The sequence below is a fragment of the Heliangelus exortis genome, chromosome Z (genome assembly GCF_036169615.1).
Source record: "Heliangelus exortis chromosome Z, bHelExo1.hap1, whole genome shotgun sequence".
Classification (NCBI taxonomy): Eukaryota; Metazoa; Chordata; class Aves; order Apodiformes; family Trochilidae; genus Heliangelus; species Heliangelus exortis.
This window is the reverse complement of record NC_092454.1, coordinates 34,539,753-34,566,985: the sequence shown is the minus strand read 5'-3', so window position 1 is coordinate 34,566,985 and position 27,233 is coordinate 34,539,753. Positions and strand designations below refer to the sequence as shown.

At 40.9% G+C, this 27,233-nt stretch overlaps 1 protein-coding gene across 1 annotated transcript in view; it reads right to left on the bottom strand.

Annotated features, from left to right (window-relative positions):
- FRMD3 (FERM domain containing 3) overlaps window positions 1-17,347 on the bottom strand; it is a 121,368-nt gene extending 104,021 nt beyond the window's left edge. Inside the window, exon 1 of the mRNA XM_071730320.1 lies at window positions 17,123-17,347. Coding sequence (XP_071586421.1) covers window positions 17,123-17,221 — 99 coding nt within the window. The 5' untranslated portion in view covers window positions 17,222-17,347. The remainder of the gene's footprint in view (window positions 1-17,122) is intronic.
- Window positions 17,348-27,233: the final 9,886 nt, after the last annotated feature.

Genomic DNA, 27,233 nt, shown 5'->3' with positions numbered 1-27,233 from the left:
CCTCTGGAGGGACAGAGTAACCCTCCAAACCTAGGTATAGTGTTACAACTACACTGTGTTGCATGCAAGCTCCGTCTCCTCTCTCCACAAAGGAGAGGTTCAGGAGGCAAACAAAGACTAAAGACAGTTCTTTTTTTCACACTACATGTAGTAAAGCACGTTCTCATGAGCTCTGCAGCAGACAAGTTCCCTGGTCAGAGCAAGACATTCCATCCCACGCAATCACCTGGGGAACTGAACGCTTTTGGTTAATCTCAGGGAAGATGCTTCCACGTGCATGTAGCCACATGTACACAGGGGAGAGCATTAATGTTTCTACCCCAGATTTGCAACGTTTTTAGCCTCCTTGCAGAACTCATACAGTGCTGCAAATTAAGCAGCTTCCATTACAGCCCTTCTCCCAGCCGCAGCTTTTTTTCCTGAAAATCCAGATATGCACCCCTCAGCATGCCCCAAAGAAATACCATAAATAGACACTTAGACTTCTACTATGACCACAAAAAGTCACAGGAAATACCTCTTATTTCTCTGAGGGACTGGACCACATCAGCAAGCCCATTTCCCAGGAACAGCCCTGACTATGACCATCGGTAACCGCAGTCCTGCTTCAGGCATTTTCAATTGTAAACCAGTATTGTAAACCAGTAAACCTGAAATCCAGTACAGCTCAGTCCAGCAGTAGTGTTTAATTTTTCACCAACTCCTGATGTGCCCTAACTGACCAACACTTCATCAAATCTCCAAACTATACAGACCATGATGGAGGAAAGGCAATTGATGAACTGTACCTCCACACACTCTCATACACTTTTGAGGATAAAGGCAATCATTTAACTTGAACGTCATCATCATATCTTGCAAAATGCTATTAATTGCCCCACTGTCAGGGAACTGTTCCAGAACATGCCTAATAAATCTCTCAAGTCAGCTAAGCAATGGGATGTGCCCAGTGCTCAAAAATCTGAGTTTTAAACATTTTTCATTCACTTAAGAGAAAGGATGTTGCATGTCAAATTTGTAGTCATAGTTAACAGCCTTATATGCAATCTTAACTATTTGTGGTCTCCCCACATAAAGACTAAAATTAGACTAGCAGCATACGATCCATTACTTTTGTGCTATTAGCAAGGTGAAGGATGTCATCAATATTACAGAAGATCTGGCACCAGTGAGAGCAAATTTACATAGATGACAGAGCAATCATAAAGGCCTTGCAGACATGCTTTCCTCCAGAGTGCCAAAAAAACTCTCCACGTGCCCTCAAGTGTTAGGGTCTGGTTTTGATCTCTGATTTAGCTGAAAGATGTGTAAAAGCAGGAACAACATTATCCATTGCCTAAGTGCCTGAGACAGGTCTATGTGTTGTTTATTCCAGGGAGTGCATAAAATACCTTGAAAATGTCATGAAATGTGTCAGAATGTTTACTTTCAACAGAAATATACAATTATCTTCATAAAGCAGAAAACTTTTTCTCAGCAAGAAAACTCATCTCATGATATTTCTGTAGAGAAATACTACTACAGGAATCCCAGTGCACCTATGGGAGTACAGTACTCACCCCTTTTATTTCCTTCCTTTTTTAACCATACATTTAGTTGTTCTACTTACAGAATGTATGGGAAAAGCTACATAATTCAAATGAGACAAACAATATTCTGTAGAAGCAGATATTGCATAGCAATTTCAAATCTGTATGGACACAAAAATAAAACAGACTTCATTAGACTGGCTTCCCCTTGGATTCATAACCTTTCTTCATCATTCAGCTTGCAGGATAAAGCACTCAGAATCTTCCTCCAGCAAACATTTTGGTTTCTGCGTAAGCAGTGAATCTCTGGAGACAGAAAGAAGGCAGAGAGAGGCTAGAAAATGCAATTCCTTCTCTATCTCTCAGAGAACTGCCAGGCGTTATGTAGGGCACAAACCAGCTCTGCAGGTTCACCATGAATATAGCTCTTCTTGTCTTCTCTGAGTAATCTCAAATCAGTGAATTAAGATTTTTTAAAGGATTTACATGTCACTATGCCAACCTGCTTCTTCTTTAATAAACATTAGAAACTAGGAGAAGGAGAAAAAACAGTCTGATGGTGTGAGATAAAAAAAGATTACAGATTCAATAGGTTACGTGTGGCCAAGACTGAAAGCAAAAATGTGTGTTTCACAGAGAAAAAGGGTAATAGAAATAATACTAGTAACACAGAGGTAGCAAGTAAGAGAAACACAGAGGTAATTTTAGGGTAGGAGAGGAGGAAAGTCATCAGAGACTTAACTACCAACTTGTCTGAACATCAGTAAGAATACATTACCTCTTGGCCCATACCTGACAACACCTGGTAGAATTTTTCATCTTTCTTGGTGTACCACCAAAGTACTGCTTGGCTAAGCAGAATAAAGGCACTAAAATCACTCTTAGAAATCAGTGCCCTCAGAATTATCAGAAGCTCCAGCCGTAGATGACGGGGAGAAGAAAGAAAAAGGCCAGAAATCACAACTCTATCTTCCCTTTTATTTCCTAAGCAATAGAAGATACAGCTAGAGAGAGCTCTTAAAAATAAGTTAACAGAAATGCATCAAATGCAACAAAATCTGTTGCACCTGCAACAGTTTTCCACCAGAACACTGGCTATATATGGAAAAACTAGAAGGGAAATGAAACTGTCTTGCAGTTTTTGGATTACAATGATGGCTCTGATCCCAAAGCAACAACAGCATAATACTCAAGAGAGTAAAAAAGTACTGTTAAAATACAGATATTGGAGCTATCAATACAAATGCATTTGTTCAAGATATGAGATATCCACTGAACTATTTATCACCTCATGACAGAATACCATATATAATTTCCCATAAATAAGACACTGTCTAAACACATACCAGCAAGAAAAAAAATTAAAATGAGATTGTTTATACAAAAGAGTAAATCAGCAGTGCTAAGTGTTTTAACAGGAAATTAATCCAGGAAGAAAAGGGAGCTTAGTTTTCTAATATTATTTGTTTCCTCATGCTATATGAAAACCTCTGCAGGATACATAAATACTCCATTATTCTTAAAACACACCAGTGTATCATTCAAGACTTCATATAACAGTACAAATGTAAAGAATGGACAAAAAACTGTACTATAAAGACTGAAAGACCTGAATCAATTTTAAAATATGTACATTCCAGTAAGGCTTTTGGGAAAGACATTAAAAGGAAATTAATGGGAGTTCAGATGGATCAGCCTAGCAGACCATGAAAATAAAGATTTTTCTGATTTTAAAGTCAATGAAAAGAAAGTAAATCTGTAAGAATAAATTAGAAGGTTAAGAAATGGAAATTTTTAAGGTACAATAGGATGCAATGAAACCTGATTGCTACAAACTGCAGTTAGCAAAACAAAAACATACAAACAACTCAAACTAAGATACTGCAAAAGCCTTACAACTGTGCAAACCATTAGAGGTAAGCTACAGGACGTATACAAACACAGAGACCCTGTTCAGAGAGTATGTTACCAAGAACAGCAAAATCGTAAGGAGTGAGTCAAGTTAATTCACTGAGCCAGTAAACCACAAAAGACAAAATTTTAAAAAGGAAAAAAACCAAATCCCCCAAATTATATCATGAAACTTCAAAAAGCAGTACTTCTAGTAATCTCTGTTCAAAGACTAACTTAAGATCTTAACCAAAAGGATGATCAAACGAAGCAGCGTAAAAAAAAAAAAATAAAAAAAAAAGCAATCAATGAGACATAAGTAAGAAAAGTAAGAAACTATTACTACAAATGTATGACAATTCTTTAAACATATGTCTGTGAAATCTTTCCAGGAATCAGCAAATCAAGCAATGATGCTTATCAACAGATGTAGGTTTCTGTTGTGTATCTGTTGTGTATCTAACACAGTATATTGTCCCACTTCCAAAAGAAGTAAAAATCCTAACTATGAATTACCATGAGTATAATCACTGCACGTCCAGAGGAAAAAGGTAATGAGAAAGAGAGACAACTGCTCTGTTAGATGATAGCCTCAGGAGGATACCACAGGAGTCTGGGTTTAGGTGTGCTACTGGAATGTTCTTCCATGATAGAGAAGGCAATAAACTATGACCTGCTACAAGATCTGTTTCTGTTTGCAGAAAGAAAACAATTGAGTCTACAGGGTAGAATTACAGCTCATATTTTGCCTCTTGCCCCAGTCCAACCCAGCACCCCCTGGAGTTCTGGCTACATTCTGAAGCTGCACCACCTTTTAACAGAGCAGGGAGCTGTCAAGTTATTTACACAAACCTAATTGCAGCAGGACTCACCTCCTGACACCATAAATCAAACATGGAGGAAAAAATAATGAGGAAGATAGATGTGAATAGTAAACATTACCTCAGTGGTTGGGATTATAGACTTATGAACTATGTGTTCTTTCACTGGGTAGAGTTTCTGAATAACAGAAGAAAAAAAAACCAGGTGCAAACACAGGAGCAATCAATACTGCCATCTTCTCTGCGATGTACCAGGTCACCACTGAAATCTTTACACAACTGAAGTCCTGCACCCTTTGCCACACACACCAGCATTCTAGAATTTGTTCTTCTACAGCTGTATTTTCACCCCTTAACTTAAACCTCAGGTTCACTACGCAAATTATTTTGTGTGGTCTCACAATCACAACATGAATTAAGCACTCACTGTGTTTTCCCTGAAATTACACCATGAGCTCTTCTCGGCAAGATACAAACCAGTCCCTGGTTGCCAAAAGGCTACAGAATGAAAATTGCTACTTATTTGGTGCTTGTAATCCATGCACAGAACATAATCAGAATTACCCCCAACATACTGTCTTGAAACTGTGTAGATTACAGTCCATTTTTAACTAAGAAAATGGCTTTAATGCCAGCAGCATCATTCCCAGACCCTACAAGAAAACTAATTCAGGAATCTTGGCAACAGAAGTGGATTCTCCAGTCAAAACAGAAAAGCCCCCCTGGATCTGCACCTAGCAACTGGTGGGGGCACCACAAGCTGCTGGAGCAATTTCATTTGAAAGGCTGAGTCTCCACACTGAATCACTCAAAGCACCGTCTGTAAAAGCCTCTGCTGTTTCCTTCCTCTTCCCGGGATGAAGCTAAGGAAACTTCACAGGAGCAAGCAGGGTCATTATGTTTGCTTTAATTTATGTATTTGCACACTGAATGTCTAAGATATATTCCTGAAGTTCAGAATTCAACTTGCACCCCAGTGTTATCTAACCCAAGAGCCAACATCACTCTCTGACTGCAAAGTATTTACCTTTGTTACCCACTTTTAAAATAAAAGAGAGAAAGTAAAGGATCATCGTATTTTGCTCTGAAAACCTAGGATTAGACGTACATTCTGTAACATTTCTGTGCCATGCACAGCACTGCATAGTGCACCTCATCTGCATTTCCTAGCAACTACAAATAAGCATATATCACTTCTTACTCCATAAAAGCCTTGGAGTTTGTGTCCATAAAAATAAATTAAAAAAAAAAAACATAAAAATAAAAAAAAAAAATCAAAACACCACACCAAAAACCAGAATCTGTCATCCCAGAAAAGATTACAGGTTCCAGTCCAAGATCACAGCCACAGCCCCTGAACACAGCTATTTTTTAAACACCTACTAAAACCAGCACTAATCCTAGTTTGATTACCAGCAGCTGTTGAAACTGCTCCACCCAGCACTTTCGATTTTCCAATTAGAAGGACAGTGTCATAAACACAGTGTCACAGTTTAGCAGTTTGGGGGGACTACAAACCTAGGACAGAATTCCTCCTCTCTATTCCCCTCCATCCCCCAAAGGGAAGGCAAAAGGGGAATAAAGACCAGATGGAGACTTTAAGTTGGAATTGTATACAGATTTTACTGACACCTGGGAAAGGTAATAACATAAGGGGTAAAGTACAACCCGACAGATAGCATGTGGTGAGCTGGCAGTAAGGAAGAGTAGAACAGCCATCAGGAAACGAAAATAAAAGGGAGGAGCTGCGGATTTCCCAGTCTTTTACAGAGTATAGCAGGAAATGGGAGGGAATAGATCCCTCTGTGTTCCTCCTCTCTCAAGAGTCCGAAAGCCCTCCTTGAGTTCCTCCAGTTCAAATGGTGACACACAGTTATCATTTCCTATGTTTTAGTACCAGAATTATGAAGCATACCTTGAGTTATTCAGGAAGATTATTCTTCTCTTTTTCTTTTTTTTTTTTTTTTTTTTGAAAACAGAGATTTTATCTACACTAAAGCCTTCCAGGCATTTTGGGCTGTTGAAAGCCATCACCCAGGCCAGAAAAAACCCAGGCCAGTTGTCAATTAGCATTCTTGCTGACCAGTTCCCAAGCACTGCCTGGCAAATGGAAGCATCCAGGACCATTCCCAAAAGGCAGTTCACATGAAGACACTCTGTCTGAAGACTAAAATGCTTCATTAGCCTCCCTGCCTGGAAACAGCACAAATAAACCATTACAGTCTGAACTTTTTGCATCAATTTCCTGATGATTTAACCACTGAAATTGTTTGTGACTGCTTTTTGGTCTCTTTATATTTAATAAGTTATTAAGAAATTATTAAGTCATGTTGTAAAGTCTCTTGATACTGTTGGAGGTTGGGGAGGGGGTGAGATGAGATTTGCTTGCAATTTCTTTTTTGTTTCTATTGCAGTTACATGAAAGACCAAGAAAAGAGGGTGCACAGACTGACTGTACAAAAAGATTTTACACAGTGTTCTCAGAAATACCCAAGGTTATCTTTGCAGTACGTGGCCTCTTATAGCAAGTTTATGTATTACAACACTGGGACAAAACATGTCCAGCTGCAAATCTTTTTTTTTCTTTTTTTCTATTAAATATTAATTATTATTTTCGTTTTAAACACAATTATTTTCCAAAAAGAGTTGCTTTGGATGAAAATATCACAGTGAGACAGTATGGTTGCAATAAGCAAAGCATGTCTTCAGTCCAGATTCTTTACTTCTTCCTGGGGTTTAAGAAAAAAAGGGGAGAATAGCAAATGTTTTTATTTAATACATTGACTCATTTAGCATTTTACTAAATTAAGCTTTTAAAGACCAATCATTTTGCAGCCCACTTAATACTTATGTTTTTTACTGTAACTATCTTGAATGGCCAGGTTTTCAGCTGTTGCTGGAGTTATTTCTGTTCGCAAACCCTTCAGCTGAAAAAGAATTCATGGAATATAGCCCACACCTTACAATTTCCATCCATGAGAAACCTTGAGAAATTTTATACACATACTTAACCTTATACAGACTGGTATAATCCATTTTATCTCAAGCTTCCAGCATTACTTTCAGCCAGGAGAAACTTCATCTCTAAATGCAGCACTACTAGAGCACCAAGGTTCGTTCTTCATCCCTGGGTCCTCCTTATCTAAGTTTCTCAGTAACTTCCATGAACAGCAACCATGAATGGGACAATTATTATTCACATTTGTGCTACTGCTGCAATTAACTGTGAGCCTTTGTCCTGACAGCACAAGGACATGGCAAGAGCTGATCATCAACACACCTCTCCCTAAAAGAGCCTTGTTAAACTCCAAAAAGAGGAAAACAGAAATGCTCTTTATGAGCTGAGTGCTTGTAGATGGAAAGGAAAAATAAATTGACAGTGGAGAAGTGAAGGTGAAAAGGGTCCTTAGGGTTTTGGGGTTTTTTTTTCAATTTTATGCCAGAAAGAAAAAGATTTAGTTGTAACTACTGATACAATTGTGTTTTCACTATCAGACAAGGAATTGAAACAGAGCAAGAACCAGGTAAACAAATAGGAACAAAAAGATGGTCTAGAAAAGGTTTTTAAAAAATCAAGGCTAAGATAAAAATGAGGCTGTATTTAAGAAAAGAAAGAACAAAAGAACAACAAAGCAGCCTCAGGTGAAGGAAGAACTACTAGGAGGTATTTTCTATATGCAGCAGGGAAAGGCACAGCAGAAGTCATCTGATGACTGCTTGACTTTAACAGGAAGAAAAAGATTACCTGAGCATTACAAACCTTGACAACTGGTTGATATTACCACGTCAGGGAGTGAAGAGGGAGTGCAAAAAGGGAGAGAAGATGAAAAGAGACGTTTTCAGTCTGTTTGGTTTAATGAGAAAAAAAAACCCAGAAGAATAGAGACCTATGATATAGGAAAAAAAAAAAAAAAGCATTTATTTTTTCACTGAAAGAATTACTCTCCAGTCCCCCCAGCCTACCAGCTTTTCTTGAGAGAGAAAAATCAGCTGCCATTTCTACCATTCTTTAACCTAAGTGTGTAAACCTTGAGGTCTTAATATCTTGTCTGTTCCAGGGAATGAGAAACAACCATACAAGCAAAATCCAGACTCTCTATTTCACCCTCCCATAGCAAAGGCAATGATCTCTTCTCCTTAAGGTCATTTCAGGATAATTGATACAATTTATTAAATCATTCCTGACTTATATAGACACTTCAGTCTAGATAAACACTACCAAAAAGTGAAAATACACAGAACCATTGGAACTGGAAGGGACCTCTAGAGATTACCTAGTCCAACCCCCTGCTGAAGCAGGATCACCAGGAGCACATTACACAGGAAGGCACCCAGGCAGGTTTTGACTGTCTCCAGAGCAGGAGGCTCCACAACTCCCCATCATTTTGTGTCATCAGCAGACTTGTAGACTCTGTCCCCTCAGTCAGGCCATTAATATCTTCAACAGACCCAGTAATGACCCTGGGAGACAGGCCTCCAGGCCTCCAATTCAACCCTGCATCACTGATCACAATTCTCTGAGCTCTGTCACTCAGCCAGCTCTCAACCTCCCTCACTGTCCACTCATCTGACCCAAACTTCGACAGTTTCTTAGTGAGGATGTTATCTGAGACAGTATCAAAAGCCTTGCTGAAGTCAAAGCAGATTACACCCACTGCACTCCCCTCATCTAAACAGCCAGTTATGACTTCACAGAAGGCTAACAGATTGGTCAAGTATTGACCACTCCCAGTAACTTTGTTTTCTTCTACATGTTTACAGATCACATCCAGAACAATTTGTTTCATCACCTTTCCAGGGACAGAGGTGATACTAACCTGTCTGTAGCTTTCTGGGTCATCCTTCTTTGTCCTTTTTGAAGACTGGAGTCTTCCAGAGGACTGGCTTCTCTCCAGTCCCTAGGCAGCTCTCCTGTTCTCCATGACCTTTCAAAGATAATGGTGAGTGTCCCAGCAATAACATCTGCAAGTTCTCTCAGCATTCGTGGGTGCATCCCATTGGGACCCATGGTCTTATGGATGTCCAGTTTTGCTAAGAGGTCTCTAATCTGGTCTTCCTCTGCTGACGGAAGTCTTCCTCTCTCCAAATCTTTTCCCTTAGCTCCAAGGTCTGGAATTCACAAGGGCTGGCTTCAGCAGTGAAGACTGAAGCAGTAACTCTGCCTTCTCTATGTCTTCCACCACATCCACCTCATCCATCAGCAGGCCTACATTTTCCCTGGTCTTCCTTTTTCTACTGATATACTGAAAAAAATGTCTTCTTGTTGTCTTTAACCACAGTGGCCAAGCTGAGTTCAACTTGGGCTTTGGCCCTTCTAATTTTTCTCCTGTAGAGCTTCACCACATCTTTGCGGTGCTCACAAGTTGCCAGTGCCCTTTTCCAAAGGCCATAAACTCTCCTTTTGTTGCTGAGGTGCAGCCAAAGCTCTGTTCTCAGCCAGGCTGGTCTCCTTCCCTGTCAGATTGTCTTTTGGCCCATGGGGATGACCTGCTCCTATGCTTCTAAGACTTCTGCCTTGAAGTATGACCAGCCTTCCTGGACTCCTTTGCCCTTCAGGACTGTCTCCCAAGGAACACTCTCAACCACGGTCTGAAACAGCCCAAAATCTGCCCTCTGGAAGTCCAAGACGGCAGTTTGGCTGACTCTTCTGCCTTCTCCAAAAATCAAAAACTATAATTCCAAGATCACTATGCCCAAGGTGGCCTCCAACATTTATAGACCCCCCAAAACCTGTCCTATTAAGAAGCAGTAGGTGAAACAAGGCACTTTATCTGGCTCTACCCCTCACCGGCTGTATCAGGAAGTTATCTTCCACACACTCTGGGAAACTGCAGGACTGTTCCCTCTCTGCTGTGTTATATTTCCAGCAGATATCTGTGAGGTTGAAGTCCCTCATGAGAAAAAGGGCTAGTGATCACAAAATCTTTCCCAGCTGCTTATTGAATATTTCATCTGCCTCTCCATACAGTACTTCCTCACCAATTATTCATTTTGGCTCTAATCTTAGGTCAATTAACTCTGACAAATGAACAAGGCTGCCTCCTCTGTAAGATCTGTATTGGTGTGCTGAAGGTGCCTAGACAGTCGAGAGCATCTCCAGGTGGGAGACGGCTGAGCCTTGTGAGGTGCCAAAAGCCCTTTTGTGATGAAAGAGTGTATGAAGTTCCCACAAGCAGAAAGCACCCTGGATCTCACAGCAGCCACTTTCTACCTCAAAAAGCAAACCAATGATTTGCAGAGTTTAAGCTGTGCTGCATTGCATTATTGTTTTTCCACTTGCTTTTTATTATTAATACAGCTCCACCCCTGCTGTTGAGCCTTTGTGAAAACATGCATGACAATAAAGAATGTAAAAAATCTTACTTGAATCTGTAAGAACCATGAAAGGTGAGTAAAAGTTAAAAGATTATACTTACATTTTAAATCTGTAATTACAGTCTTAGCTTGTCCCTGTTAACTGGCTAACTCTGTTTAGGGATACCTGCATTTTTCATATTTTTTTCCTCCACAATGCTGCAGCAAGCCTCACCAGTACACTGAAATACTGATCACCTACATTGTATTTACTGAAATACACCTTCATCTTCAATCCTGGATTGACAAATCCTTAAGAACCTGTGTAAATTCCTCCACCTTTGCTTACGAGCAAACAAAATCTAAATTACAATGGCAACTGCAATTCAGAGGAAACACACTTATGAAAACCCATGAAGACAATTAAATTCTTAGTTTGTAAATCAGAACTCGTAACACCCTAGTAACTTCCTAGTAGCACTTTCTACTCTTGTCTCCTTTTCAGCCCTGAAAGGAGCCAAAAGCATACCCATAAGAGCTATTTTAAAAGACAACATGTGACTGCAAATTTAATCAAACATACGAAAGGACAACAGAGGAAGCTTTAACCTCCAGGCTTAGCTTAATTAGAGAGGCTTCTCATCTACAACTTTCACCAAGTAGACCTGTTGCAACTGTATAATTAGAGGCTCAAGCATGAAGTTAGGAATCAAGTATGCAGCTTCTAAAATGTATCAACAGAGCATGGCACAGAATCCATCCTAACCTGCATTCCTTATCTCATCTTTCTATTTTGAACTGTTACAGCATCATCCCAGTAGCATAAGGCTCTTGTTGGTAACAGTTCTGACATGGCTTACAGGATAAATATAAATTCACTAAATCTCCTGCCTGCTGCCTACCTAATCCCTTAACCTTTCCCTTTCCGCAGCTATGGTTCTCTGCTTTCTTCCCACCTCTGGCCTCTTGGATCTTTTCACTTCTCATGATGCCTTCCCTCTTCCACTTGTTTTTTTCCGAATCGTCCTACATTCAGCATGTCTTCACACTGAGATTCATGGGCATGGACTCATTTACCTCACAGTCTGCTCAGAATGTTGAGGTTTTCTGCACTTTGTTGAGGGATGGGAATTTCAAAGCGAGTTCTTTAGTAAACACATTTCTATGAAATTTAGCATCTGACTGCAAGATCCAGACCAAACAGAAAATATTAAGCAAGAACTCAAGTGACCAGTGTTCTACAAAAAGAAGTAGACAGGACAATCTTTGTGACATTTAAAAGGAAGAAGGGGGGAGGGAGGGGAAAATTAAAAAGAGAGAGAAAAGTCAAGCTCATAAATTACCACCCAAACTACAGGCAGCAATATTCAAAGTGCACAGAAACTACTTCAGAACTAAAATTAAAAATACATGAGGCCATCTTACACTACTGGACTAGCAGAAAAAAATGGGTCTTATCTTCTTTACTTATGCAAAAGAAGTCGAAAGGTCTAAGAGCAGACCACAAGTAAATCAAAGCTTTGCTCTGTTTGTTATCTTCCTGATTTCTGAAACGTTTCTTTAAATTATGTCTTCTACTTCTTCAGAAGCAGGATGCACACAAAAATTTAAGTACTTTCTTCTAAATAACAATCAAATAATCATTTAACTACATACAAAAAAAATCAGAACAGTAGCCAGATGATATTTTTGCAGAGACCTTTAGAGATTTTTGTTTGGGAAAGCTCAAACAAAGCAAAACCTGTGTCATTATAAAGGTCTTATAACTACACAATTTTACAAATGGGCTGAGGGACTGGAATATCCAGTCATACAGTACTTGTACAAATAAACATGAAGATAGAAGAGGTCAATACCACTGTCAATAACATTATCCAGCTGAGAGGAAAGCCCAAATCATGGCAACCTTGTCTCCAGTTTTGCACAGATGGATCTGAAGCAATTAAGTAAAACTTGTATTAATTAAAAAATTAAGAAATACAAAGAAATACACTTAAAAATTAAGTGTAGCATTTTTCTAGAACAAGGTTATAATTTTGTATTAACCTCATCTAGAGAAATAAATTTAGAGTTAGAATGATTATGAATATACACCTACTCATATTGAAAAAAAAAAAAAACAAAAGAACAGTAGCATAGTCCAGAGTCATTTAACTTGAGTTAAATGACACATACTGAAGCCCATGTCTATTTAAAGCATGCAAGTGTCACCAGAGAACTCAAGGTGTACTTAAATACTTAATAAAAGTCTGCCATAACAGGACCTTGACAGTTACATTTATTCACAACTCAAATTAGCACAGGCAATTGTTTTTCTCCTTATTATCTAAGATGTTTAGTCTGATGCTAATAAAAAGGTTAATTAGATGCTTAAAGATTTTGCATGAAGCCTGCAAAAACGGGAATAAAGTGCTTGTTATGTCAATGACTCAGAAAATAAGTGTCTCATTAGTACCTCCACAAAGCAGGTCTTCCTGCCTCTCCAGACACATTTCCGATTGCTTTGAAGATCTACTCCCACTGTCCTCTTTCAAGCAGTTCTCTGCTTTATCAGGCAGCCTGCACAAGCAGGTCACCTCTCTGCCTTGCACATGGAAACAGTGGCCACTGGCCCTTCAGGCAGGTTTTCACAACCTCTCAATTTTAGGTGCCACTACAGCTTCAACCCACTGCTGCTGTAAAACTATGCAAGATACCGATCCCAAAGAGGCTTCACAAACAAAAAACTGAGAAAATAAATGTCATCACAAGAATTAGTTAAGCATCCCTTGGGTCCAAGCCCTTTCCTGTGTCTGTCACCACTTAATTTGCAGTCATGAAGTCTCTCAGATGAGAAGGATAACACACTGAATCCCGACCTTTGAGCTGCAAATCTAGCCTTCAGCAACTTGGTGACCTACATGGCAGTGGCACAGCTCGATAACTAGTTGGCTGGAGTCTGCAAATACATGATTCATCTCTGATTCTCCCCACACCATCCCATATGTTGCCACTAGCCTGTTTGATATAAAATGTAATTTCCCAAAGGAGGTCCTGTTAGCCTCTTAGCTTGCTAAAACACTGTTTTCGGACAAAGGAAAAAAAAAAAAATAAAAACAATAAAAGGAAAAAAATATTTCAATTTCCTACCTAAACACTATGAAATTTACACAGGAAGAAAAAAAAATCACACATATATGCAGCGCCTAAATACAAACACCTCTGCCTACTTGTCCTAACACTACCTTACAATGTTTTAGCTGAGTAACACTTGACTCTGATATCACATTTGCTGAGCCAAAGATCTACAGTGCATCTGCAAAGCTCTTAAGTGCACCAAATTGATACTGAGGCACTCTAATACTAGCCCCAGTGTGGAAGCCACCTGCTGGAAAGACATACTTGAGAAAGGTTTGGCAAAACTTTGTGCACTAAAATGCAGCAATTACCAGCTACATAAATTACCATCCGGACTAACTGCGTATCTCCCCCCCGTTTCTACCTGAAAATGAACAGCTAGACTATTAGTCATCGCCATTCCTTACTGCATCCCATGTCTTTAAGAGACTCTGTTGGCATTTCTCAGTGTTGTAGAATTAGGCTTTCTTATCCTCTTAATGACCAAAACACAGCTGTCCAATATGTTCCAGCTGGAGCAACCCTGGCATCTCTGCTGTTAACCCAGCAGCACATCATCTGGACTATTTTGTACTGCTGAATTATGCCTCAATACACACACACACAACTGACAACTTTTTTTTTTCCATTCAAAAATAAAAATGTATCACTGTGAAAGCTCCTAACAACATCTTTGTCCACATCGTGATGTTCAAATAGAAATCTTATCTAAAAGGCTAAAGTTAAATAACTGGTTTGGGGTCTGTTAGTCTAGTATCGTAGCAGCACACACATACAAGAGGATAAATAAAGTATATAGCTAAATTATATCTGTGTACATACAGCAGTCTGAAGCATGCAACACAGGAAAGAGTGAAAAGTCAGAACTATGAAATGTCATAATTAATTGCATATTTCTGCTGAAGTGACTAAGAGCAGAGTAGCTCCTCCTAAGGAACTAAGGTCTGCATTTACATCTTCAGAATTTCAGTACCTAAAAATCCTACTGGGAAAACCAAAAACAAACAAAAAACAAACAAAAAAACCAAAGAGGAGCTATTCACACTTTTAAAATATTTTGGTCGATGTGCAGATTTCAAAAAAACAATAAGCTTATAACAGAATTACATTTTCAGGATTACCCTGAAAACTGCAATAGTTAAAACATTTTCAGCCATGGCACACAATGCTTTTCCCCTGCATGCATTACATTTGGAATGAAGCACAACCATGCAATAACATTAAACCGGTTCTGAGCTCATTATCTCACCTTGCACAATATAACACCTAAAGTAATGACTGATTTTAATACCCTGTGGGCATCTAAGGGCATACACTTAGAACACATTTATCTGTTCAGCACCATAAATCTGCAGAGCTGTAATGACACCATCTCAGATTCTGACTTTAAACTCATAATTGTTTAAAGGAATTAGTTTTTTTAAGATTCCAAATAAGTTATGCAAAGCTTAGGTTAAGCTCCAAGAAGACCCTGAAGGCCATTCTCTTTCTTACCCATTAAAGCTATGATCTCATGACCACCACTGATAAACAAGAGCTAAACAATGATACAGGCACAAGATGTTTCAGTAATTTCTTGCTGCTTCCAGGCTACAAGCTGTTAGAGTGTAAGCAGGTGCAGAAGTGCAGATAAGGAGAGGAGCGGCTGGAGCTCAGCCCTGCAGAAAGGGATCTGCGGGTGCTGGTGGGCATCAGGCTCACTGTGAGTCAGCCGTGTGCCCTGGCAGCCACAAGGGCAACCCACATCCTGGGGGCATCACACACAGCATGAGCAGCCATGGGAAGAGGGGATTATCCCACTGTGCTCAGCATTGGTGCAGCCTCACCTCCAGCTCTGGGCCCTCAACTTTCCTTTAAGAAGGATGTGAAGATCCTTGGATGTGTCCAGAGAAGGGCTACAAAGCCGGTGGGAAGAGCTGGAGGGCGTGTGCTGGGAGGAGCTGGCAAAGACTCTGAGTTTGTCTCGTTTGGAGATGAGGAGGCTGAGGGGCAACCTCACTGCTCTCTGCAGCTTCTTGAGGAGGTGCAGTGGACAGGGAGGTGCTGAGCTCTTCTGCCTGGGATCCACTGACAGGACACATGAGAATGGTTTAAAGATGCACCAGGAGACGCTTAGACTAGACATTACAAGGATTTCTTTACTGAGCTGGTGCTCAGACACTTCGTAGGGAGGTGGCCAATACCCCGTGCCTTTCAGTGTCCTAAAAAGAGGACTTTGGACAATGCCCCTAAAAACACTTTTTAACATTTGGTCAGCCCTGAATTGGTCAGGGAGTTGGGCTTGATAGTTATTGGTTTAGGTCCCTTCCAACTGGAACTACCTAAACCTATTCTAGTATTAAACAGTTCCTCTGAAACTAAAAAGTACTAGAACATAGTCCAAGAAAAAATGTAGCTTGCATCTAAAAACACTCGAATTTTTCAGTCATGGCGTTTTTTCAAGATCATCAGCTTGATTTAAAGCCGTGAATATTTCATAACACCAGAAAGACCAACCTTGAGTGACAACTTCCTAGAAGACCACTTATATCTTACTATCTGGATGCCAAGCTCACCTCAGTGATTCTCTGAATGCCATAGAAATCTCAGAGTAATTGGACTTCAAACACTTGCAGTTTAAGAATCTCTAAGACTGCCATAATGCATCAGCTTGGTGTTAAGACACCTAAAATAACCCTGCTTGCAAATGCTACAAACCTTACTGCTCCGCCAAAAATTCACAGACTCTGTCTCCTTACCACTTGAAGGTATAAAAAGGGACTAAGTAGGAAGAGGGAGTAGACCAAAGTTTCTTTCCAACCGAACAACTGCTACCACTGAAAAACCTTCTATAAGTTAGCTTTTCCCTTAAATTGAGAGGAACGGAGAGCAGCACTTCATTTTGAACTCCGCCCGCTCTCTCAGTAACAGCGTTTCCTGACACCGTTCGCCGCGGGCCTTGCAACCGAGGCAGAGCTTTCCCGGCTCGGCGAGTAGGTCCTCCCCGCACGGCACCTCCGCAGCCATCAGTGCCCAGCGGGCCTGACCGCGCCGCGGAACGGGACGGAGAGGGCACCGCTGAGGTCGCCTCCCTGTCCGGGACATCTCTCCCGGGGGCGCCAGATCCAAGCGGGCTCCTCCTGCCCGCGGGGACCCGGCACGGAGCTGCCGGAGCACGGCGTTACCCGCGGCTCCGGCAGCGGCCGGGCGGGCTCCGCTCTGTGCCGTGCGGTTCCGTGGCGCAGAGCCGGGAGGCGGCGGAGGAGCCGCGGATTCCCGCGCCGCAGGTGCGCGGAGCCCCGCGCAGAGGAATAAGGTGTGCGGGCAGATACCGGCGCGGCCACGCCGAGCCGAGCCGAGCCACCGCCCGGGCCCTGCCACCGGCTCCGTGCCGGGGAGCTGCCGCCTGAGTGCTGGCCGGGCTCTGCGTTCCCCGGCCGGGGTGCCGCTGCCCGCCGAGCCGCGCCGCCGCGTCCCCTTTCCCTCCGGCACCTGGATGTGGCAGGAGATCTCGGAGTCGTCCAGCAGCCGCAGGGTGCATTTCATCTCCGGGCTCAGCGACCTGATGCTGGAGCTCCGGAACCGGATCATCCCGGCAGCCCTACCGCCGCCGATGCCGATCCCGATGCCGCCGCCCCGCAGGCAGACGCAGGGGGCCAGCCTGCAGCGGCGCCCGGCCGACCGCGGCACGGCACGGCACGGCACGGCACGGCACAGCACGGCACGGCACCGCCCCTCAGCCCCGCCGCCGCCGCCCTACCGCCGCGGCTGGAGCTGCCAGTGCGTCAGGCTGCGCTCCGCTCGCCGGCCTCAGCATCCTCCTGCGCCCGCCCCCGGCGCCGCTGGGCCCGGCCCGCGGCGGCACCTCTCCGCCCTCACCTGCTCCCCCCACTCCGCCGCCGCGACTGACCCGACTGTGCGCCTTGTAGGGCTCCGCTCCGTCGGGCTGGGGGTAACAGAAGGAGCCCAGAGAGCGGGGTGTTAGTTTGCCCTTCTCGACACAGGCGTGCTTCACCGGTTTTTGAAAGCACCCAAGTGACCGCTGCTCGCATGGGAATGCCCCGTGTCCCGTAAAGCCGGGACATTCCGCTCAGCTGCCGGTGGGGAGTGATGTCCCCAACCTGCCTGCCGCCCATAGAGTGGGTCTCCGGGTATCCCAACACAGCCCGACGCAGCGTGACTCTGTCAAGTTTATACATATTTTCTAAGGGAACAGAAGAAAGCATCACACAACTTCGTGTAAGAGTGCAGGTCTTGGAAACTTGTTTCCTTAGGGAAAAAGAACGGTCCTTTAAGGAGGAGCAGTCTCATCCTTGTTGATGTGCAAGTGGGAAAAAAAGAATTCAGCACCTGGTGGCTTCGCTGTTATTCACAAAACAAGGCTATGTACATTTGTGTAAAACTGTACAGGAAGCAAGCACTGAACTGACCAGCCTTGTAACAGGCATCAGCACTGCATTGAAAAAGGAGCACTTCCTTTCTAAAGTGTGAAGAGAAAAGCTGTGAAATGGGATGCAACTGGAAATCTAAAAAGAGAGGGGGTAAAAAAATACCCACAGCAGCATGCAAGGTGTATTTTAGTCATTTTGCCTATTTGTCCTTAATCACCTGTAAACTTCCTTATTTTGAAAACAGTTCTGTGTGAAGGTAATGCTCTTTTGAAAATCCAATGGACAAGCCAAAGTGCCGCTACTCTTCCTCTGGAGTTCTGCTGGACTGCTAGCAGCAGGAAATGCAGACAACCACAAACAAGTGAGAGGTATATAATACTCACTGCCACCAGCTAATAAATATGCTAAGTCCTTTAATGTGGAACATAAAAGAAAAATTGTAAATACATGCTTCTCATACATGATAAATGCTTCCAATTCCATAGTGTACAGTGAGGCACACCAGTGAGTACTGAAAACAACTTATTCACCTCAATAGCCACAATCAGCCCACAAAGTATGGAAGAAGGTGAGACAGCAGTTGTGGACACCCACTCATTAACAATAAAACAACACTTTTTGTCCTGCCTGTAGTCCCGCACCATGGGAGCTCAGTAGAGGCAGGATTTCAGCCCACATGTGCACTGACTCCCTGGTGACACAGATTTTCCTACCTACAGCACAGAAGAAATTGTTGCTTTCTAAGCCAGATGTTGTACGTTTCCCCTCAGTCTCTGCAGCACACCTTTCTCCCCCCAGAAGGGGAACTAGAGGAAGCAGTTGAGCCAATGATGAAGCTCTAGGCAGCAGATCAGAGTAACACTGTCAGAGCAGGTTTTTTGCTTTATTCTCAAGACCACGTGGAGACAGGAATGTGCTTCTCAGGAGTCCTCAGAGCTGCAGACACCATGATTATTGCAGTGTGAAATTTGCATCTCAAACTGACTGCTAAACAGCAAATGTGAACTGGTGTGTAATGACGGTGGCACAGCTGCGAGAGTGCAGACGTCAGCATAATTTTACTTACCTGGTTTAAAGACAAGTCACTCGTTTCTTTTTGATGCTTTATTTGCTTCTGTGATACCCTGTGCCCTGTACACTTGAGGCACCTGAGACCCCTGTGAGTCAAGTAACAAAATTCTGTTTCAGTTACCACAGAGATAGCAACTACCTAGCAGGAAGTCACCAAATCAATGAAATTATCAAAATCAAATGTCCCACTCCACAGGAAAATAGGCAATAACAGCAAACACTCTATCCAAGATATAAATCTATCAGATGGATTTTACATCAGAGGTTACAACTGCCACCCCACCTTATTGAAAAAACATTATAGGCCTTTTATTTCCTCCTACAAATCAGAGGCTTTTAAACATATCATTACAAATTATACAGAAAACCCCACAAATCTATTTGAACATCCATATTTGACTGAATGCACCTCTTTTCACCATATCTTGGAGGCAAAAAAAAAACCTTATGCATCTAGGATTTGGATAGATGACCTCCAAAGTCAGGTACTTCCAGAATTTCTGGTCAGTGCTAGAAAACACAGAGCAATGTATAGATCAATTCAGTTTAGTTACTAATAGATTATGTGCTATTAAAAAAAAAAAAAAAGGAATAAAGATACACTGTTTCTACATCTATCTACTGATTACTCGGTGGAGAGTTACCAGCTACTGCTCTTTGTGCATAGACCACAGCATGATGTAGAGACACATCTGTCCAAGTACTCACTTGGCTTCACACTGCGGTTTAGTAGTTCTTCATACCAGGTAATTATGGCTGCAAGAACAAATGCTGATGGGTAGACAGGTGCTTAAAATTAATTTGAGATTCATCCTTCTCGGGACTGTCACCACTCAACACAATGGCTGCATTCTCATCGTTATCTAACTGGTCACTGAATTAAGCTGGTGTGGGCTGAGTACGTCTGGATGGAATGAAAGACAGTAGCCTATACTTCCTATTTATTCCTGTGGTATTGCTACCATATATGAAGTTAGACTCAGACAGTAGGGAGCACTAATGAGCTTGATTAGTACTTCGATTTCTGGGTAATTTTGTATGAAGCCATATTACAAAATATAATAGTGAAGGGGTTTCCTTCTAGTGACTGATCATCAAAGCAGCTTTCCCTCTTTAATTTATGTTTGTCATTTAAACAAGTATACATGCATACATATATATGTACATAAATATTTCCAGATACTCAAAGATTAATCCATAAATGCAATTGCTGCAGCTGTAAACACACCTGCCTTGGGCCAGACCTTGGGTTCCACCATGGGCAGAGCAGATACAGCACTCATTATCCCCACAGGGATGCCCTGTGTGACACACTAACCTCCTTCCCCCAGGCACACTCCTGCCTATCTCTTCAGGCATGGGCCTCTCACAAGGTTCTCACAGCCCAGCCAGACAGCCTGTACAGCAGCTAGGTGTGGTGATCACTCTCAGAGAGCACAGTGCCCAAAGCAAACAAGGAACTTCATTAAAATTGATGAAGTCTAGTACAGTTTAGATTTGACTCAGTTCCCTTCCACAATAGGATTAGGATTTCCAGCTCTAAATTATTTCATCTGAAGACAGATGATCTGGACATCTCCAGAGCATATCCTGAAGGGGAAAGGGTGAGGCTGAGCTAGCAATGAAACAGTATTTCAGGGAGCAGGCTGCCATTGTCAGGGAAATGTGAGTTTTTCTTTCAAGGGCACAAGGTCCACAGGAAAGCTCGCTTCCTAGGTTCCTAGAGGTCCCTTTATACAGAAGATTTGGATGGCTTCTGGAGGACCCTGTTCACCAGCCAAAGAGCTTGTTCATAAAAAAGCCCCAATTTTTTTGTGCATATACTTCACTTTGCTCAGTGGAATTGCCTTTGAGACAGACACTGTTCTTGTGTGAAATGTATCCAGAAGCTAAGCTGTACTAGCAATGAATAAAGCTGGGCATACCAGGCAGCAGTCAAAATGTGAACACAAACTCATCGATTGTTATACAAACGGAGACCCCACACAAACAGCATGCATTTGTTTCTACCTTAAGTAAACATTTGGAAGGAGAAAAAAATAGATTTCACTTTATAGCAGAAAACAGTTGTAAGGAAATAGGGGATATTTGCATCTTGAAATGAAAGATTACTTACATATGAATATTACACCAATAATTAGAAAACTGTATATAAAATATTAGTGCATATTTAAATAATGCCTATTACTGTATTAACAGGCCATAAGAGTACTTAAAGATACATCATTTACAGAGAAAAAATGTTTAAATTGCAGAAGTTCTACTGGTTGCAATGAGGGCAAAATTAAGCCAAAAGCTGAAACTACCTCACATAGGCTTTCTTCTTCCTTTTATGTTACAAAAACATCACATAGTCATTGTATGAATGAGAAGCCTACAAGACCTGTAAAATATGCCATTATTTGACAGCAATATTCTAGGTACTCAGGATTTTCATGTTTGCACTTCAAAGGAAAAAAATCTATTGTAAGCCAAACCTGCTTTCACTCCAAATTAACTGAAAAATGCAGAGTTATCAGTGATGTATTAGCCCAGAAAAAAGACCTGAAGTCCTATTGAAGTCTGTAGGGATGTATCACAGATTGCACAGTACTGGCGGTCCTGCTGGCCTCCAAATTTCCAGGGGTAGTTACAACATGGCTTGTACAAGAAGCAGGGGTGAGTTAGAAGTATGAGTTTTCTGCCACTGCTGAAGTTTAGAAACTTGTGCAAAGATTCAGAAGTGTGGGAAGAACAGTACAATACTCAGTTCTAGAGACTGATGGGTTGAATTTACTGTATAAACCTCTTAGCAAACTTCTGGCAGATGTCACCGGGGAGCTAAAATATCAATCAGCATTTTTCAGAGTTAAACTGTGTTGGACAATACCACCATTCAAAGCTGCTTTCACTGGAACAAATTTTACATTTATTTTAATCCTCACACGACAGCTACCATGAAGGCAAATGTCAGTTCACAGCCTTTGGTTCAGATTGTGCAAAGTCAGTGAGATGATTGCTATGGTCCACTGGACTTGCCAAGGTAGCAACTTGGTAGGTAGGAGCGTTTACCAGTAGCGACTGAAACATTTATTTGGAACACTTTTCAGGGAACATAGAGCCAGTTCTGTTTTCCAAACACCATTGTCAGAAAAACTACAGCAGACAGTGTACTCTCTCAGGGTTTCCAGTTAAGCCTCTCCAAGGAGTCTCTCTCTTCTGAGGACCATGTTTCTTCCCAAATGCTTCTCTCATTACTGGTTCTCTCTAGTTGCTGTCACATAATTCATGCAGTAAGGTACCAGGCTTGTTAGTAGCTCCAGAGAAAGCCTGCATCTGACACTGCTGAAAGACTATCAGGTTTTGCATCTGACACAACTGATGGTTTCAGATGTCTGCTGTTAATTCAGCACCTACAGGAATCTGATTGTCTCTTACTGAATGCAGGGTGGCTGCCACATCCATGTATCTGCTCAGCCTGAGATTAATTTAAAAATTCCCAAACCAGGGACTTAGTAATCCAGATATAGATACTCTGCATCTCTTGATGAAGCTGAAGATCAGAGCTCTGCCCTCCTTACTGTATTTGAGCATAGACAAAGAATCAAGCAATGCACACCTGCCCTTCAAAAAAAAAAAAAGTTTCAAGTATACATTTTCAGGTATGTAAAGGTGTATTTGAAAACAGTGTTGGTGGAGGGAGAAAAGATATAACGCCTTCCTATAGCCTGAACAGCTCCTCTCTCTAACAGTATTCATCTAAATTACTGTTTAGCAAGGGCCCAGTCAAAAATCTAGTCTAATGTTTCACCAGATAGTCACATTTTTTTAAACCTCATCTCTGCAGAAAAGATGAAAACGAGTAAATTTGAGAATTACTGTAATGCCAACAGTAATCATACAACAAACAAAAACTACATTAGCATCAGTTACCAGGAAGCTAGTCCATCAAGCTCTCCATAGCAAGACTTTGAAGAGCTCTCAGCATGCCAAAAGCCTTGCTTTCTGAGTGCTCAGAGAAATAATCCACTACACAACTATTTGGCATGTTCTTTTATAACATTTTTGTTAGTGGTTAGAGTTTGGATGCCAACTGGTAGAATTTGCTTGCAGTAGCATTCTGATTTCATGGCTGCTGCACATGCATGTTGAAACAGCCGAATGTTCTTAGACCAGTTTTGGCTGGTTTTATAATTCCTTTTCTTCTTTGGGGGCTATTCTGATTTTCAATACTCCCATCATACATTTCAAATTTTACATCGTTCTTCTGTGTTGGTAGCTGTCTGAAGTGTATTTAAAGCACTTTTCCAACCAGGAATGATATGCAAAATTGGGGTCCATGTGAGCAATCAGATTTTTACACAATACCCAATTTGCATAAACCAAGGTGAAGTCCAGCAAATGAAAATTCTGCTTTGCACGTGATGTAAGTCAGCTTCCTAGTAAATTTTGTAAAAAAAATTTAGTAGTACAGGAAAAACATGTATCATATGCAACAGGTATTTCAAGTTTGTTAATCTTGCCAGCATCTAACCTCCACCCAAAGCCTGTTATTAAAACAATTAGCACCATGTTTTTAAAATATTAATATGCAGCAATATTCCGTTTCTGATACAGGTCACTTTATAGCTTCTGATCTTTGTCATTAATTCCTTTCCAAATTACTCGAAGGACAATTGCTCTTTACTGATTTAGCTCTTTAATTATGTAAGACCTAATAAGGACAGGATTAAAAGTTGCAGTTACCTTTGTTGCCAAACTTCCTTGCATATGAGAGCTTCTGTGGTGTAAGAGCTAAGTACAGTCACAAGTCACAATGCAGAATGAAGGCAGGATGAATGCAGAAGAGATGTGTACTAAAAAAAACCAAAAAAAAAACCAGAACACCAGAGACACTAAGAAAGCATACTTCCAAAATATTGATCAGTTACTGCTCTGTAATAGTAAGCTTATGACTGACTTGCAGGAGCAGCACTTCAAGATATCTTTTTTCTCTCTGTCACTTTCCAAAGCCAGCAGGTAGCTACATTGCACTAAGGCTTCAAGTGCTTTCCACTTAATGGTTCTACACTGCTGAGTGCTGTTGCTTTTGTAAGTGATGTTGAAATACAGAGTATGTAACTTCTACAGCCTAGGTGTTAGGGCACAAATACAAGATGAGAAGATAAAATAATAAATATGCTGCAGAGCCTGTAATTCCAATGGAGGCCAGAAATCTTCAAAGTGACAAGGTAATCCTGGAGAAGCTATTCCTACTCCCACTTAGGCAGGCATAGAAACAGCATAACTTTCCTGATGTTCTCTTTAACTATGTTTGGTTTCTTTTTTAATAGACTAAAGAAAATAAAAATGTCTTCCCTTAAGTCTATGGTCTTCTTTATTTCCAGTCTGCCCCCACAGTAACGCTGAAATTACTCCAAACTGCATGTGCCTGTGGCCTGTGAGCACCATGAGTACTACATGCATCAGCAGCCTTCCACACCCAGGGAGAAAGATCCATCAATATTCTGGGTCTGAGGATCAGATATAACTCCTTGACTTTCACAGTCACTTTTGGATCACACTGCTGCAGCTCTAGCTCTTACTCTGGACTGAAACCACTGTGGTTTTCCCATTTTTTTATACTCTTGACATGACAGATAAATAAAATATTATTTTATGCAGCAAGACTTTTAGATAGATAGATCTTGAATAAAGGTGCACTTCTCAGGTGTCCTTAAGTTACAAAGCATTTATTTTGGTCATGTGACCCGCAGAAATTTTAATGAGAGAAAACAGACTTTGACTTCTTACATGGAATTAAATTTGGTAAGACTTTTGTGCAACTCTGGAATTGGTATCAAAAGATTTACTCTGGATTACACTGATGTAGCCTTTAAAAGGAAGATTAAAAAAATGTAAGTAACCATGTAAAAAGAAAATAATCTTCCATTGCTTTCATATATTAATTTTCCTAAACGTGAGTCAACTAGCCATTGCATAAGCATACTATAGTATTTTCTTTGTTGTTGCTAGAAAAACAAAAATTAATTAACAACAGATTCTGTGATTAGAATTATGTGTAATTAACTCTTAGGTTGATGTTTTCTCAGGCTTTTCTATACAAAAACTAGGACATGTACAGGCTACAATATGGTATTGCATTCTTCCTTTCACCTATAGCTAGGTTCAGTTAATTTTGTCATTCTGTCAGCTTTGCAGTCAAGCTGAGAACATATTCATGTCACCTAAAAGAAACAAAGTCATTCCCAAATCACTTACCTGGGGGTTTTGTACCAAAAAGTGGAAAATTAAAAATTATGTACTACTTAGTTCATGAACCCTGTAGTCTAAGGCTCTGCACTTCAGTTTGAATAAATGGGATCAAGTTGCATGTACAAATGCTTAATGTATTTTTTAAACCTGTAGCAGCTTCAGTTTGATTTACTGATGCTAAATGTCTAAAAGCTTGACATATTCATCAAATTGCTGGGTTTTTTTCCAATACTGGGAAATCCTCTGGTCAGAGAGCCACTTTGTACTAAGTTCTCCTCACTTCCTCAAATATCTACTGTACAATCAAAAGGCAAGAATTGCAGACAGTGTATTGACTGACTTTGCATTGCATAGAACATTTTTTTTTAGTTATTGTTACAGTTTTGATTAACACAGCCACAGTTTTAAGCTGATTTACTTAATAATGAGGACTAACTGGGACCAACAGAGCACCACAATACAGGCTCTCTTGATGACCACTCACAGTGAGGACATTTTATTAACACTTTCTAACTTGTATTTACTGTCAATATATATCCAGGAATTACTTTGAGCCCCTAAAATTCTACACACATATGAACCTTAGGTGCCTGAAAAGCAGTCTTTCTCCCCTTTAAGATAGAGGCAGTCGAGTGCACTCAGTGTGTCTGAGCCCTTGCTTTTATAAGAAACAGATGTCCATGATGTTGGGTGTTACTGTCAAGCTTTTAGAGGTTTGTGTACTTTACAGTAGTTCACCATTACGCCACTGTAAGTTTCCATTAGGAATCAGGGTAAAAATGTTTATTTTCTAATTGGAATTTGGCAATATTCTGTATACAATAGACCCTTCCTCATATCTTTGGGGAGGAAGCAGATATGGTAAGAAATAACATCAGAAAAGTAAAATCCTTTCATCTATATTTCATGTTACCCTTCTCTAATATTATTAAAAAGTAATTTAAGTATATGATAAAGCTTTACTGAATTCCACAAATTCAGAATCAGACAATTAGTCAAGCCAGAGAGGCTCAGAGAGGTGCTGAAAATATTCCAAAAAGCCATAAATTACAGTAAAATCCATTTAAATAAGTATTTGAAAATACAGTATCTGGGAAATTCTTCTGGGTATAGAAGGACATGATGGGCTTTCTGGTAGATATTTTTGAGACGGTTTTTTTGCGTTTTAATTCTTGACTCTTCATCCTTTACCATTCTAGTTTCATGTCTCCTGTTTTTAAATATAATAAATAAATCATCAGAAGACATTTACATTGTCTCCTCTTTCAGTTCTGTAAATGTACTCCGGAATGAATCAAAACAAACTTCTTTCTATACAACAACATCAGAGCTCCAGAATCAAGTTATGTATTCTGCCAACATTGGAAATAACGTGAATTTTAAATGCTAGAGAGAAGGCAAATGTACCAGTCATGGCAAATGGTCTTCAGTGAGATGACAGCATCAGAATAAATTCCATAAGATGTACATATATCATTAAATGAAAAAGACTAATATGGTGCTCCTTCACATTATTAAAGAAATAGTAAGTGGCAAAAGTATTCATTTTGTCTGTGACTAGGACAGATTGGAAGGGAAATCCCTATTCAACCCAAATTAAAGGGGTCTATGTATCTTTTTGGATCTAAAACTTAATTAAACACATAGAGTGGATACTGAAGTGTACACAAAGTGATCATGTTCAGTTAACCCTTTGGCTGACTTTTATTCAATCATTTCTCCAGCTGATTCCTAACATGAATTATATCTGCATCAATCACATGAACCACACCAACAGGAAGTCTGAAAACAATTGCCTCCTTTACAATGACTACAGACTCTTGTGTTTGTGCGATTTGATTAGATTTCTCCCTCTCCTTTGCCCCTCCCTGCTGGAGCATCTGCTGAGTACACACACTACTGCCTGT